General features: G+C 40.2%; 1 protein-coding gene across 1 annotated transcript in view; it reads left to right on the top strand.

Annotated features, from left to right (window-relative positions):
- The window catches only part of RNF157 (ring finger protein 157), a 114543-nt gene that overhangs the window by 79814 nt on the left and 17986 nt on the right, over positions 1-16743 (top strand). Inside the window, exons 4-16 of the mRNA XM_058173297.1 lie at positions 1850-1996; positions 5713-5830; positions 6207-6273; positions 8042-8085; positions 8498-8545; positions 8913-8984; positions 9594-9753; positions 10055-10167; positions 12155-12393; positions 12883-12988; positions 14020-14131; positions 14760-14944; positions 15861-15926. Of these exons, the coding sequence (XP_058029280.1) occupies positions 1850-1996; positions 5713-5830; positions 6207-6273; positions 8042-8085; positions 8498-8545; positions 8913-8984; positions 9594-9753; positions 10055-10167; positions 12155-12393; positions 12883-12988; positions 14020-14131; positions 14760-14944; positions 15861-15926 (1477 nt within the window). The remainder of the gene's footprint in view (positions 1-1849; positions 1997-5712; positions 5831-6206; positions 6274-8041; positions 8086-8497; positions 8546-8912; positions 8985-9593; positions 9754-10054; positions 10168-12154; positions 12394-12882; positions 12989-14019; positions 14132-14759; positions 14945-15860; positions 15927-16743) is intronic.

Consider the following 16743-nt stretch of genomic DNA (forward strand, 5'->3'; position numbering starts at 1 on the left):
AGCTGAAGTAAACAATATAGTGGCATTTTCCTATCAAATCTCAGTATTGTGATTTCAACACTTACTTCCAGAAGTATGGAAATAGCACATATGAATATTAAAGGCCTTCTTATATTTTGCCACAATCACAGGCAAATATAGGAAGCGTCTTAGGTCTACTGATGCTGAACCTTGAACTCCCTGAGCTTTCTGCATACAAAATAATATGCTCTGCTGCTGATCTGTGAACTCACCGTCAGAGAGCAGCCTCTTAAACTACCATTAGATATTTCTTCTGTAATAAAAAAAAATGGACAAATCCTGGAATGTATAGGGGGGGGGGAAATACCTACAAAAGTTTTGGCTGCAGAAAGTCTTGGTGTAGTCACCCAAAACCCGTGCCAATCCTGGATTCAAGAACCCTTTACTCTTTACTTATTTTACCTAAGTATGTCCCAGTGAAGATAGTGTGATAGTAGTTCAAGAAAAGGCAATACCATTTCTTATGGTTATGGTCTAGAGAAACGCCCCCCAACCTTTTGAGCTCCAGGGACCATTTCTGTGGAGAAGGTTTTTTTCTGTGGACCAGAAGGGATGTGGTTTCATGTGTTGCCTGCATCCCAACAAATGGGACTTTGCTTGTTTGGGTGTCCCAGTTTCTGGCATGCTACGGATCAATGCCGGTCCATGGACTGGAGGTTAAGGACCCCTGGCCCAGGACCAGGGTGTGTTGACCCGGGATGTGACACAAAGTCAACATAGCCAGAGAACCGGTATGAGTCCATTTATTATCACCAACTGTGCCCCCAATGCCCCTTTCAACTCTCCAGCCTGGAGAGAGCACTTCCACCAACCTGTAATATTTCAGTCCGAAACATTGTAAGCAGAAAACTTACAACTATAAATCCAACAATGCAAGATAAGGTAATTAGTCCGGCAGGGCAGCAAGATAAGGAGCTCCAGAAGTGAAGTAGCATGGCAGTAAATCAAACCAGTTTTTCCCAACAACTGCCCTTCCCATTTGCCTCTCCTTTAAACTCCATCTGCACTTGTGCCTTGTGAAGGGAATCTGGTCCCTTTCCTCCCTCGTAGGTCATGCAACCCATGTTGCTCTCTTCTCCGTTCTTTCCTGCGCTGCCTAGGATGAGGAGGGGGTTGGCCTTGGTCTTCATCTGAACCCCCTCTCCCTTGTTCTACCTGCTCTGCCCAGCCTGACTTTGCCCTTCCCCAGTTTCTTCCACAACCAACAGAGCCACTCTCTCGTTCTCTGTCAGCTGTTTGTCTTCCCCTTTGGATTCAGACTCCGACAGGGGCATGACACAGGGTTAAGACATTTTCATGACATGAAACCTGTAGCTGTAGTTAGGAAAAATTGCGTAGATTTTAATGAACTTCAGTCTCTTATGAAACCTCATCAAGTTCTCATGGAACCCTAGGGTTTCATGAGAAAATGCTGGTCTCGTATTTATAAGAAACCAGAGGCAACTATTGACAATTGTTGACAATAATAATAGCACTTAGACTTATATACCCCTTCACAGTGCTTTTACAGCCTTCTCTAAGCAGTTTACAGAGTCAGCATATTTCCCCCAATAATCTGGGTCCTCATTTTACCCACCTTGGAAGGATTGAAGGCTGAGTCAATCTTGAGCCAGTCAGGATCGAACTCCTGGCAGAATGTAGCATTGCAGCTGAATTAGCCTGCAATACTGCATTCTAACATGCACAATCGTACCGTAGCAACTTCCAACCTGGTACCTTCCAGATTTTATTGGGATGATTACTCCTAGAAGTCCCCAGATCACTCCTTAAAAAGCTAAATCTTCAGCATTTATATAAAATGTATGGTTACTTTGTTCTGCTCTTTTAGATGCACAGAAGAAGTGAAGACTCCAGGTGAAGAAGTCAGCAAAGCGAAAGTTCAGTACAACGTGGAGTTCACATTTGATACAGATGCACGGGTGGCCATAACCATTTATTATCAAGCCACTGAAGAATTTCAGAATGGAGTGGTGAGGTAAATCAAAGGAGTGCTGGGTAAAAGGGATCACTTTATAACTATCGTTGCTCATTGTTAGGAGGAAAAGTGGACAGGGCTGTCTGTTCAGGGAACTGCAATTTGTAACCAAGATATCATCATGCAGGGAGTTCCACGTAGCTCCCATGTAACACCTCTCCTGCGCAGACTGCACTGGCTACCTGTTGCCTTTCGGGTGCATTTCAAGGTTTTGGTTACCACCTTCAAAGCGCTCCATGGCTTGGGGCCTGGGTACTTACGGGACCGCCTGCTGTTACCTCATGCCTCCCACCGACCCGTACGCTCACACAGAGAGGGACTTCTCAGGGTGCCGTCCGCCAAACAATGTCGGCTGGCGGCCCCCAGGGGAAGATCCTTCTCTGTGGGGGCTCCTACTCTCTGAAATAAACTTCCCCCTGGTTTACACCAAATACCTGACCTTCAGACCTTTCGCCACGAATTGAAAACACATTTGTTTATTCGCGCGGGGCTGGCTTAAGTTTTTCTTAAACTGCTTAAATTTTTAAATTCTAAATTCTATTTATGTTTTAAATTGGGGTTTTTAGATTTTAAATATTTTAATTTTTCGGCCAATTGTATAATAAGTTTCTTAATTTAGTTTTTAATTGTACATTGTTTATGTTTTATCTGGCTGTACACCGCCCTGAGTCCTTTGGGAGAAGGGCGGTCTAGAAATCCAATAAATAATAATAATAATAATGCAAAATGCTCTGATGACCTCTGCTGTTTTATATCCAGTAAGTAGAGGACTGGAGTATCTACTGTAGGAATGCAGGTAACTCCAGAGCTATAATTGCCTCCTAGCATCAAGTTGTAGGAAAGGTGGGGATAGAGGGTGCCAGGTTTAAATTTCATTGGATATAAGAAAGGCCTGTACCCTTGGGTTGATAGAGGGTAGAATTAGCTGCTTGAAGCAGCTTCCTCCTAAGTATGTAATAGAGTTTGATCATGCCTGTTGGGTTGACAATCAAGGTAGCTTTCCACCAAATTCAGCTCAAGGAGATTGATGTATGTGAGGTAAGAAGCCTGGTCCTATTAACTTCCATTTTGTTGTGGGATATTTGAAAAGAGTGTCTTACATGAGATCACAACATCATTTTTCTTTTGGTCATATTTATAGGGAATGTCTAGGTTCAGAAATTGTGCCGAACGAATGGAATTTGAAAAATTTAAAAATTGGCAGCAGAATGGATAGGCACTATCATCCTCTTAAATTTACATGCTGGCTAAATGCATGGAAGTCGCCTGAATGCCCCTTGTTGTCTTTTATCCCTTAGAAGAATGTTCCCTTACAGAGTTCTGAGTAGCGAGTTCTCTCTAGCATGCTGATCATCATTGCCAAAAAAAAAAGTAAGAAAGCAAGAAAGAAAAAGTCTTGCTTTAATATAACATGAAATTATAGATGTCAGTGGAATCTGCCATTCTATGAAGCCTAGCACTTGCAATCACAATGATGGCATTCTCTTGTAATGGAAATGCATTTTTCTCAGCACTAAAATACTGCAGATGAATCAAAGTAAAATGATATTATTTTCTAAGAGCACTCCTTTGAGAAACACATTTTAACTCATGACGAACGGCTGCACATTAAGGAAAATTAATCCATGTGCCAAAAACCAGACAGGTTTAAAAAGTTCTCAATATGTTTTGGATATATGGTATAAAGTAAAGCAGCTCTATAATATCTTAAATCAACAATTATATATAAAAATTAGAATTAATTTTACCTAATCAGAGTGGCAAGTGTGCCTTTGCTTGTTTGTATCTGTGCACATACATATACATATGTAATATGCACACCACACATACAAAGAAAAATGAAAATAATTTCAAAATAAAATAATACTGTTAAGGACACTTCTCCCCCAAAAATCTAAGTTACTGAAAAGTATAGTGTGGAAACTAAAGGCAGTTATAGTATACAAAATCCAGCAGTGTACAGCAACCAAAATATTCTACCATTGGTAGTTAATTACCACTTGCACACAGCTGGTAGGTAACTGTCTAACAAAGCCTGAGGCATTAACACTGTGTTCCAGTATTGGGTAAAGAAATGAGATAAGGACCCATCAGACAGGGAGGCTAGGAAGCCCAGCCTCAAAAGCGCAGGTGGGTTTCAGCAGGTTCTGACCAGTTCTGGAGAACCGGTAGCAAAAATTTTGAGTAGTTCGGAGAACCTGTAGTGGAAATTCTGACTGGCCCCACCCCCATTTATTCTCTGCCTCCCAAGTCCCAGCTGATTGGGAGGAAATGGGGATTTTACAGTATCCTTCCCCTGCCACACCCAAGCCATGCCATGCCCACCAAGCCACACTCACAGAACCGATAGTAAAAAATTTTGAAACCCACCACTGCTCAAAAGGACTTCACATTTAGATTTATCCTTTTAAAAAAAATCCTACAAAAAGTAAATCAGTTTATCTCTCTCTTTTGTTTCTATTATGTGTTTTTCTGTGTTGTTACTTCTACTATAATTAAGGGCTTTAACAAGGGACTTGCCACCACCCTCCCTGGATCTTTGATAGGAAACAGGGCACAAAATACATACAAGTGACTCACATGGATAGCTAAGATGAGTACATGGAGAAAGGGGAGACAGACATCAGATAGAAAAGATTATACAGCTGAAAGAACAACTGCAGATAACCTAGTTATTGCTTATTGTCTTATCTCTTTGGAAAGTTGGAATGCTGGAGAAATCAGCTAAGTAGAAGTTAATGGCCCCATTTGAAAAGGTGATCTCCAAAGTTCTTACAACAAATATGTGCCTGAATTGTAGCTTCATGTTTTCCTGCCTTGTGGCGTGGCAGAATTTAGCCTAAAATGGCTTTTGAGGACCATATGCACCGTGAATTGGTTTGCGATACATCACTGCAGATTCTAAAAACAGTACTATTGTGGAAGTGTTCATGGAAGCCAGCTTAAACTGAAATATGCTGATGTTACAAAGATGCAAATGAAGGCCTCCTGATCAATCAGCATAGCTGGAAAACGAAGAAAGGCTGCAGGTTGGATGGCCCTGAAAATAGGCCCTCAGATGACTATTTTTCATTTGAGAAATTGATATTCTAATAAACATGATAGTAGCAAATTAAAGGGGGAGTAACACAAAAATGGAAATGTGATATTGATATCATGCCTGAAAGAAGAGCTCTTTTCTGATATCTGCATTAGTTATATTAGTTTATGATAGCTAGTTCGTGGAATGGTTAAAAGTGCTGGTTAGAAGTTACGAGTTCTAGTCTCATCTTAGGCCCAGAAGACAGCTGAGTGACTTTGGGCCAGACATTCTCTCTCAGCCCTAGGAAGAAAGAATTGGCAGGCTATTTCTGAAAAACGTTGCTAAGAAAATTCCAGAGACTTGTTTTAGTAACCATCAAGAATCAAGATTAACTGAAAGGCCAATAACAACATTAACTGTTTAGGAGTGAATTTTTTTACACATCTTTCAGTGGCTTAGGGATTCTTCAGAGCAGCATTGCAATTTCAATGATAAAACAACTGTATCAATAAAATATATTACAGGCAAGCAGAAATGAAATATAGAACAAGAAAAATTTTGAGTCAGTCAGAAGGTAGCTTTAAATGCTGTCTGAAGATGATGTTCCATATCTTGGAAGACTCCCTACTAGGTTGGGAAGATAAGAGCATTGTATGGGGTTGTTCACTCTGGGTTATCCACTTTTTTCTTATAGTTATATCCCCAAGGAGAGCAGTTTACACTCCGAGACTGTCCATTATAAGCGAGGTGTATGCCAGCAATTCTGTTTGCCTTCCCATTGTATTGATCCCTCAGAATGGGCTGAAGAAGAGGTAAGGAAGAAGCATATTCAAAGAAATTAATAGTGAGAAATTACTTTTTTGAGCAATTATCCTATTAGATTTATATTTCATCAGGGTCTGTGCATGCTGCACAAAATAGATATCTTTATCGGGGAACAGAATATATTGGGTTTTATGCTAAAGAAGTAACACATGTACTGTATGTTTGTTTTTTAAAAAAACAGAATGTTTCCAGACATTTCTTTCTAAATGAGGATTCCCCAGGGTGTCTGCATTTATAGTATTGCACACCTGTGATAATGCTTGCTGGGCACATGAGTGGATTACTATAATTTTACTGATGCTACCAGTATTTTACTCTCTAAGTTCACTTGCCTTTTTACCTCAGGCCTCTCATTCTTTGCAGCTGAGCTTTGATCTGGACCGTGAAATTTATCCCATGGTGGTTCTTGCAGTGGTAGATGAGGGAGATGGTAAGGATGCTCTTAAGATTCACATTCTTGCTTTATTTATTTGTTTATTCTATTCGGTATATAGTTTACTTTCTGTTCAAAGAAATGGTGACGAGCAAGGTTGTTGTTTTTTAAAAAATTGAAAATTAAAATTGAAAATTGAATCCCTGAGCAAAAGCCTGGTAAAGAAGACACATCTTTACACGCTGTCTTAATTTTGGGAGATGTTGGACAAAGGATGTATTTCCTTTGGATGTATTTCATTGCCTGGGAGCATGGAAAAGAAGACTTAGGAATGCAAAGTCTTTTATCCCCGAACTTTCCTCCCAGTCCTCGTGTTCTCTTCTGCAATCCCTGGAATGGATCAGAATATTCTGGGGTAGACAATTTTGTATCACTAGAGTCCACACACACACACACACACACACACACACACACACACACACACCATGTGTGCCAGATAGATGGTCTTCTCCTGAGGGTCTTAATGGCAAGAGAATTATTTTGGATTTTTAAATTTATCACAACTTGTGATAGTTGTATCTGATATTCAATGGATTTTTAAAAGTACAGGCATTATAGGATTTCTGTATTTTCTGCAGGCTAGCAGATTAGTTCTTGCATTTTACATGAATTGCACTTCTAGGCATTTTCCAAAGAAAGCCCCAAGTCCAGTAGATTGCAGTCATCAAAAGAGGTGTCAATCGAAGCATGTAATAGCATTGCTAAATCTCTGGCTTAAGAAAGATTGTGCTAGCACACTAATCTTGGCTGTGAAAATGTGCTCCCTGCCATAGATATCACAAATCCAGTGAAGACCAAGAAGTTCTCCCAAACTGTGAACCTGCACTATCAGAGGGCTTGCATTCCTATCCGAACTAGGGTGTATCTCAATTCCTTATTCAGTTTCGTACATTACCAATAATACCACCATTTTGTCTGGATTTAATTTTAGGATGTTCTCCTTCAGCAGCCTATTACTGAACTGAACCAGCTACCAATTGCTTACTTGGAGCTTGCTGGAAGGAACAAGAAAACGAAGTGTCAAATTATTAAATTTATTAAACTTATATGCTGTCGCTCGCACTGACAAAATGGCTAAGCATGCTAGTGACACCCATTTGTCGAGCTGCGGATGACTTCCTCCAGTGGTTTCATGTAGTTGTTGAATAGGATGTATTCGAGATTGGATCCTGTAAGATGCTGCCATCATATCAGTCAAAGTACAAGACAATACACCCTCAGCACCACTTTCTAGACATGGAAAGGCTGGAATCACTATAGATCCCAATCTTCTCAGAAAGTTCAGAAAGAATACCATGGTCAATGTATGAAAAATTGGTTACAGATCCAGGAGAATTAATGGGATCAGTCTTCTCAGCCAGTTTCAAGTATAGGCCTTTCATTAAGATGAATAAAGAAATCTCAGTATCATATCCCCACTGAAAGCTAAATTGGAATGGGTGCAAATAATCAGCATCCTCCAGATGGTGATCGCATCATGATGGGAAGCTGAATTGACATGTCTTGCAAGTTGCCACTGTACATTCTAAAAATTACTGCCAATTAAATTGATTCTGTGTCCTGTTGAATATCATTAGTAACTGAAACCCTTAGAAAGGCATCTGTAATGAACCATATATGTATACTTAATTACCCTGGTTATAATTGTGATCGATTAAGATTACTGCTATTAAGGACAACTGCAGGGGAAAAATGTACCAGTCTGCGTCAATTTCTGCAAAAATTATGTATCATCCTGAACCTCAATTTTGATCTTGTCTTGCAGAGCATATGGGTCACTGCCATGTATTGCTGGCAACTTTTGAGAAGGTAAACATTGCGTTCTTGCTGACTCAATGGGCAAAATGCATGAATCCAAATTCTCATGTTGAATGTATGCAGGTTGAACCAATGTAATAAATAAAGTAAAATATTTAGTTACAATGTTAAAATTTATATAATGAAGAAGAGGAAGATAACACAACTACAAGGGACTTTTTTGAGCAGTGGTAGTTTCGTAGAATAATGCTGGGTGAGTAAAAATGGTCTGAGTTAAAAAGACAGTGATCGTTAAACTTTTGAAGAAAAAGGCAGGCGTGATATGAATAGGAGACATTTTCTTTGTGGAGTATAATTGTGTTTTAGGGAGTGAGTTCTCTTTCATCACACCTATCCTCTAGAATTTCTTTTGACGGACTGTGACGTTGAAGTCCACCTGAACATTTGTATTTCTTCCTCTCAGCATGCAGATGGCGGCTTTTGTGTGAAACCCCTCAAACAAAAGCAAGTGGTGAGTGTATGGCTGGTGGGATCAGGTTCTCTGCTTTCCCGCACATACTAGTTCCTGTTACATTTTAGGGAAAGCTGCTTGTGCAATGGCAAGGAATTTGATGGCCATCCAGCCCATTTCCAACAGTACTGGTTGCAAAGAGCTTTTAACCAACCAGTGGGTAAAAACAAAGGTGGTCACCAATTCACTATAAGCATTTTCCTCCTAATATGGAAAGGTGCCTGTTCAAGTTAGATAACTAAGTTTTTCACTGGGAAAAGTAAAACAGAAAGAAGAAAATAATTTCTGCAGTCTTTCTTTCTGGAGTTTCATATCCCCTTTTGACCCCTACTTTCCAACGTAATTTCAGTGTTGGTGCTTTTTCTAGGTGGATGGAGTGAGCTATCTCCTTCAGGAAATTTATGGGATAGAAAACAAATATAACACACAGGATTCAAAGGTGAGCTAAATATGGAGAATAATGTACATGTTGTACACAGTCTCAACCAGATTGTCTGGAAGTTTCCATGTTAAAAACCTACTGTCACCCGGGCCACAGCGGGGAGAAGCGCCAAATCCTAACCACTAGACCACCAGGGATTCCCTGTCAGCTTTGGAAGTCATACTAGGCCGGAAGCTTCTGTGCTGCCACTTTCTCATGTGTGGGAAAGTAGGAGGGGGCGGGGATTTAGTAGAGAGTTGGTCTTGAGACATAATAACAGGCCGATCCTGCATCTGGAGAAGGAGTGGTCGGAGTGCTGTCTCGAGATGGGATGGTTGGTGATTGGAGCATGTGATCGACTGCAGAGTCCGGGGATAGTTTTGGGGTTTTTTGATTTACTGAAGGAAAACCTGGACCCCTCAGATTTGTGTTTTCCCAGATGTGCCAGTTTACCTATCCTAGTAAATAGAACTCCCCGCCTCCTACTTTCCCACACATGAGAAAGTGGCAGCACGGAAGCTTCCGGCCTAGTATGGCTTCCAAAGCTGACTTCTCCCTCCCTTCCTTGAATTCACTAAGTACACATGTTTGTAAGGACATGCATACCAGCAAGCTTTTCTAATCCAGGTGGCAGAGGATGAGGTGAGTGACAATAGTGCAGAGTGTGTAGTCTGCCTCTCCGACGTCCGAGACACCTTGATCTTACCTTGCCGCCATCTCTGTCTCTGCAACACTTGTGCTGACACCTTGCGCTATCAAGCTAACAATTGTCCCATCTGCAGATTACGTAAGTCCTGATCTTTTTTAAAAAAAAAATTGAGATTGGAAGATCAGATGTTTGTTTGTTTGATCCTCTCACTTTGAGAAATGAACAACTGCCTACACCCAAGATAGGCTAAGATTATTTCATTTTTAACAACCAACTATCAGAAGAGAAAGGATAGCGCAGCCAATTGTGATTATATTTGACTTGCATTTTAGTGGTCACAGTCACCTATTACCTCAGTTGGTTTTTCGGATAAATTTCTAGCAGAATTTGAAACGTGTTTTATTCCATTCTCCATCCCTCTCCCATTTCTTCCTCACAGCATTTCGGGCCTTGCTACAGATCAGAGCCATGAGGAAAAAAATGGGACCCCTCTCCCCTACCAACTTCAACCCCATCATTGCATCCCAGACATCAGATTCAGAGGAACATTCAGTGAGTATGGGTGGATTGATTGTTCAGATGCTGATCTTATTCCATCTTGGCTGAGACGGTCTCCTGGGCTGCTCCTTCTTTTTGGGAGAGGAGTTGAGCACCATGAGGCTTTTTTTCCTCACTCCCACCTTTTCTATAGAGGAGTAATCCAGAAAGAAATGCCACTGACAATGAAGTTGTAATGAAATTAGAGCTGGAAGTGGCAAGCCCAGATCTTATCTAAATCCACTGAAAAACTCTGACGACAAATAAGAACCAATTCAAGCAGTATTTATTGTGACCTGCTTGTGTTTGAGAAGAAGGACCATATTTGAATGGACTTTTCTGTATTTCCAGTCCATGCCTATTGCATGTGTAAAAGTGTGAAAAAAAAACCAGACTTAGATACCTTCATTGTGCAGAACGAGAAACAATTGCACAACTATACTATCTTACCAAATTAATTATACCAAAGTGTGAGAGCAATACAGTAGTAGTAAATTTCAGATGTATAGTCTTTTTCACAACCACAGAAGAAAAAAATAGCTTCTTTAAACATTTTAACTTGTACAAGTGCCAAAGAAGAAAGAAGCCAAAAAAAAAAATCCTCCTTGGGATTTTTAAAAACAGTGAAAAGGCAAAATATATTTTCTAAAAATAAATATGAAAAAATTACCATCTTTCTTCCAGGTTGCTCAGGGAGCATAACAGTCATTCCCCAAGCAGAATCAAGCAAGTAAACATGATGCGCCAGAAGCAGGAACCCAGAAGCTAGAGAACTTGCTGGCATTTTGGCAGATGAGATGATTAAGGCAGTTGCTAGAATTTTATTTTAATGTGCATCCACACTTAAGCACAGCTCAAGTATGAGGTTTAGAGAAAAACCAGAATATCTCGATAACTAAGTTGCAATATTCAAAGCTGGTAAGGGCATTTTGAACAATAGCGCTTCAGCCTGCAGATGATATTGTTCAGTGATCCTCCTTATTTACTGACTTGTCTTTAAAAAAAGGTGCACTTAGAAAACTTGATGCTGAGAAAAAGAATTCTAGCCTAATCTTATTCAATCCACTTTTTGGAGAATTCATAGAACATTTTTCCTCTCATTTCTACAGAAGTGGCATTTATCATCTGTAGAAGTATGAGTCAAGAATTACTCTGCAGAAGGAGTGAGCTAAGTCTTCATTTTTATGGCAAAAATATAGAAGAGTGTGACCACAAAGGTCTTTTATTTATGTTCAGAAAGACTGTTCTTTATGTGCACATGTTTTTCTTCCTGACTGTTTTTCCTTTTTCAGGTCATAAAACCACCATAATCTTCTCTACCAGCTAAAATATTTCAAGCTAAGAAATCCAAATTACTTGGCTTGGAACAGGCGAGTCAAACTCGCGGCCGGCGGGCCAGATATGTCGCGTGCTGGCCCTGCCCCTGCCCAGTTTAGCGAAGGGGGAAAAAGTCCCGATATGTCACATAACACCGCCATGATGCCGCGAGTTTGACACCCCTGGCTTAGAATAAAGAGTTTAACCGAGGCAATTATTAATTAATTATTACATGCTGTGACCAAGGCAGAGCCTAAAAAACAAAACAGCAAGAAAGATAATAATTACAAATCAATTCAGTAAAGCTAGCTCACGCCCCAGTAACCAGTAATAACACTATCTTAAAACAAACTCTTGGGATAGAAGTGTGTGTGTAGGTATTCCAGATATTGACACAGAATTCTCAGTTAAAAAAAGAATAGGGTGGAAAAACGAAAGCCTGTACTAACCCAGTAATGCAGAATAAAGATCTTCAACTTGCCTTTAAAAGCAATCTGATTTCCACAGTGTTGAAGGGAACTGTGTTCCAGAATCACTCCTTTTCCCTCAGTGGTCCTGGTCTCTTTCTATTTTGTGTACTCTTTGAGAGTTGTTAGAGCTTTCTGTTCTGTATTGAGCTTCCTGATAACAGTTTCTGCTGCTTAAGAATAGCTTCTCTTTCTCATATCCTTCTCTGTTCCTCCAGTCTTCAGAAAACATCCCTCCTGGCTATGAGGTGGTCTCCTTGCTGGAAGCCCTTAATGGGCCTCTCACTCCATCCCCAGCAGCCCTTCCAGTCCGTGTGCTTGGGGACAACCATGTGTCAGGCATGCTACCCACATATGGCAGTGACAGCCACTTGCCTCCCATCCGGACATTGCCTTCCCTTGAACGCTTATCAGATTGTGGCAGTCAAGGACATAAATTAAAGAAGAGCCTCTCCAAGTAAGTGACCTCTTGTCATTTCCCTCTTGCACAACAGTAAATGAGCTGCAGGCAGAAGCACCTTATGGGCGATATCCTATTCCTTAAGTCTATTGTCTCCAATGCAATCCTTTGGTCAACAATCTTTTCAGATTCATATGATTTTGCTTAGTGTCCCTCAGACAATTATTTAATCATTATTCCAATTTAAAAAAGGCCAGGTTCTCATTGGAGAACATAGATCTCATGAACGTCTAGGCATTTCGGTTCTCTTAAATAAGTAATAATTTAAAAAATGGTGAGAAATTCATGAACACCATTGATTATTGTCATAGATGCAATTATTATTCTGTGAACCCTGTGCCGACCACTAGATTTCTTAATGTATCTTACTAGCTGTCAGCCTTACTAGCTGGAGCCTTCTGTAGCATTTTTGGAGACCCCCATTCCCTCATTCTAGTTTGTGTGCTTTTACAAAGAAGTTACATTTAGTTTGTGTGTTTTCACCAGGTCAATCTCACAGAATTCCTCAGTATTACATGAAGAAGAGGATAAGGCTTGTAGTGAATCTGAAGTCAGGATTTCCCAAAGAAAGTCTCCCTGTCCTCATGGAGAGGTGATTGTTTTAAAATTCCTGTTGTTTTTGTTTGTTTGTTGTTTTTATTTGCATTTATATCCCGCCCTTCTCCGAAGACTCAGGGCGGCTTACACTATGTTAGCGATAGTCTTCATCCTATTTGTATATTTATATACAAAGTCAATTTATTGCCCCCAACAATCTGGGTCCTCATTTTACCTACCTTATAAAGGATGGAAGGCTGAGTCAGCCTTGGGCCTGGTGGGACTAGAACCTGCAGTAATTGCAAGCAGCTGCTGTTAATAACAGACTGCATTAGCAGTCTGAGCCACAGAGGCCCCTTTTTAATATTACTTGAGCCTAACTGCTGCTCGCTTTTTTCCTCCTGCAGACCTACAGTATAGAAGACACATTAGGAAAAGGAAGATTTTGCCCTTTGCATATAAAGGAGTTAAATCTGCAGGCATATTAGTGAATTTAGACTTGGAAAAGAATCAGTTCTTGAAAATATCTACCTTGAAACAGAACTGAACTTTACGAGCTGTGGAATTCCTCTCACCTCAGTTAAAATTGCTTTGCCAGATACAAAAATGCTGAGTAAAACCTTTGTTGGTTAAGAGTAATGAGGATTTGCTATCTGAAAATGATAGGATAGAGTCTCTGTTCCCACAGGCAGTAGCACATAACACCCCTCTTAAAATTGATCTACTCCAATGAAATGGATTTGGGTTAGAGTGTAACATTTTATAAGACTCATCTTGAAAAGGTTACATTTTCCAGTGCTTCAGTTGGTTTGGGGAAATGACTGAAGATATTCCAAATTTTATTCTTATTCTTGCGTCTTTCTTAATTTAAGGCTATCTTGGGGAAATCTACCAGTTTTCCCTAGCCTTTATGCCCTTCAGAATTCTCAGTAATGCTCATGTTGGCTGGCAAGTTCTAGAAGAGAAAACCATATATAATGAAGGTGTCCTAGTTAACGTAAGATAATAGTGGTCAGATTAAGTGCTTGAGTCAGATCCAGTTTATAGTAGTTTTTCATTATAGATTATGGTTTCCTTGTTTTTCAGGATTGTGGTGTGACACCTGAAAGTGAAAATATCACCCTGTCCTCCTCAGGAGCAATAGATCCATCTTCATGCACAGGAACACCTCTTTCTTCTACTATTTCTTCTCCAGAAGGTACAGTAGAAAAGGTGTTTCTAATCTCTTTTCTTTCCTCCAGTTTAATGTAAGTTGAATTTTTGTGCCTTTGACTCAGTGTTGATTTTTGGAGACTGCCTTACCTAGTCCTTGCAGTTTTCTTGACAAGATTTTCAGAAACAGCTAAAGGATCTGCCTCACATCCACTCTATAACCTAGTTCCAAATAAATGATTTTGCATATGTGCTGCCTATATGTCCCGTAATCCATGATATTATGTTCATTAACTGATGAAAAGCTATGCTATTGCATTTGAGAAGAAGTTTGCTGGTCACTTCATCTGTAGGTGGACAAATTTTTTTTATGAACTGTCCAGAGACAATTCAGCAGAAGCTAGATATAATATTTGATCTTATTGACTATCTGAGCCCAGCAGCACAAGAATTGCAGTTGTTCAGAGTAAAACCACCACTGAAACTTGGGCACTCGTAAATACTTTGGCTGAGTGGTTTTTTGTTAAAGTTCACTCCACCATTCCAGCAAATGATGCTCAAGATTGCACATAGTGAAATGCAGATACTACTGTAGCAGTGGTCGGACGCAAGGGTGGCTCCTCTAACATCTCTCTCTAACTCTGCCTTGTCTGCCACCTCCCTTCTTCCCTTAGATCCTGTTAGTAGCAGTCTGGCTCAGTCAGTCATGTCTATGGCCTCCTCCCAAAGTCAGCACTCCGAAATCAGCACAGATACCATGTCTTCCATGTCAGGTTCCTATGTAGCCCCCGGCACTGAAGAAGATGGAGACATGGCTGCATCCCCTGCTGTTGTCAGTGAGGTACCTTCAGAAGGAGATGTAAGTAGATCAAACTCCAGACCAATCAAGGGACAAGTAACAGAAGCTGCAATACAAGGGGATGAAAAATTACCCTCTGATTTGATGCAAGCAAACCTATTCAGGCAAATTACTTTATAATGCTTGTCGCTTTTAAAAGAAATCCTCACATAGTGGTTTGTTTGTTTTTTAAAATAGTCCGGTACATGTTTTGAATGGAGTTTGAGTGGACACATCTAGCATTCAAGACAGTTGCCAAAATGGTGTCTGTAGCCACCATGACATTGTCCTGGGAACAGCAGGAACTGATTTATTTATTTATTTATTTATAATTGCATTTGTATACCGCCCTTCTCCCGAAGGACTCAGGGTGGTTCACAGCCAGTTAAAAGTACAATAAATACAAAATTAAAAACAGACTAAACTTTATATAAATAGTGGCCAAAATATTAAAAACTAACAGTATAAAAAACTAAAACCCCATTTAAAATGACTTATTCAGGCTAGCCCAGCACAATGGAATAAAGAAGTCTTCAGCTCACAGCGGAAGGTCCGGAGGTCGGGGAGTTGGCGAAGCCCCGGAGGCAGCTCATTCCAGAGGGCAGGAACTCCCACAGAGAAGGCCCTCTCCCTGGGGTCGCCAGTCGACATTGTTTCACTGATGGCACCCCAAGGAGGCCCTCCCTGTGAGAGCGCACAGGTCGGTGGGAGGCTGTTTGTGGCAGTAGGCAAATCCTGGCAAATCTTCTCCGTATCTTTTCAAATGCCTCCTTTTCATTCAGGGAGGAAATAAAGAAGTAAATTAGCATTTCGGAAAGACAAACCATGTTTGGTTATGTTTGGGTTAGTACTACTGATATGATTTGGCAGATGGTATTTTGTCTTTAGAGGATACTTGCCCATCAACATTTTTCAGTTTTCTCTTCTTTTTTCCTAGTCAACCCCAGTTGAGTCTCCCGATGGAAATTTTGTCAGTATCTCAGCAGAGGAACGAGATGCGGAGGTAAAGTTCTATATGTGGAAACTTGTTTAACAAGGAAAGTGAGGTCTGTCTCTGAGCCATAGTTTTTATTTGTATGCAAAATCTTTTTTAACAACATCCTACAAGGCAAAACACAAAGCAAGTGGAAACCATGTGGCAAAATAAAACAGAAAAGCCCCAAAATGTAGATTGGATAGCTAGGAATCATTCTTAGGACTAGGAACCAGGGGTCTAGCGGTATTCCAGGTTAAAGCAATGAGAAGTTGATATAAGAAATGGGAGTCATTCCCAGAACAACAAGATGCAGGAAATACTCTGGCTCAATAAAAGAGGAGTCTGACTTCACTCAGGCATTCTCAATTTCATTCCTCCAAATATGTTATGACTATGATTCTGAGATTTCCCAGGTAGCAAGTCCATTATTCATACTGATTTTAAATTCTGGAAGTTGTAATCTCAATTCCTTTGGAAAAAGCACATCGCATCCCACCAGAGATCCAGATGGCCCCTGCTAGCTTTTTGTTAGGCACTAAAGATTTGGCTGTTCCCTGAAGTATTTGGGCTGGGAAGTTATGAACTCTGCTGGCTGGTTACTTGTAATTGTTCTGGGAAATGATTTTTACCATCTTGGTCATTTGGATTGTTGAAGTAAGTTTTTTCTTTTTAATTTTTATATGCTGCTGTTGTAGCATGGGCAGCCATATAAATTGTGTAGATAAATTAGGAAGCAAGCAAGCAAACAAGCTAGTTTGGAGAAAACCGATAGACTAGATTACTGTGGCTAGAATGGTTAGGTGAACCTATTATAGAAGCATAGAAAACTGATGGCAGAAAAAGA

The sequence above is a fragment of the Ahaetulla prasina genome, chromosome 2, assembly GCF_028640845.1.
Source record: "Ahaetulla prasina isolate Xishuangbanna chromosome 2, ASM2864084v1, whole genome shotgun sequence".
Lineage (NCBI taxonomy): Eukaryota > Metazoa > Chordata > Lepidosauria > Squamata > Colubridae > Ahaetulla > Ahaetulla prasina.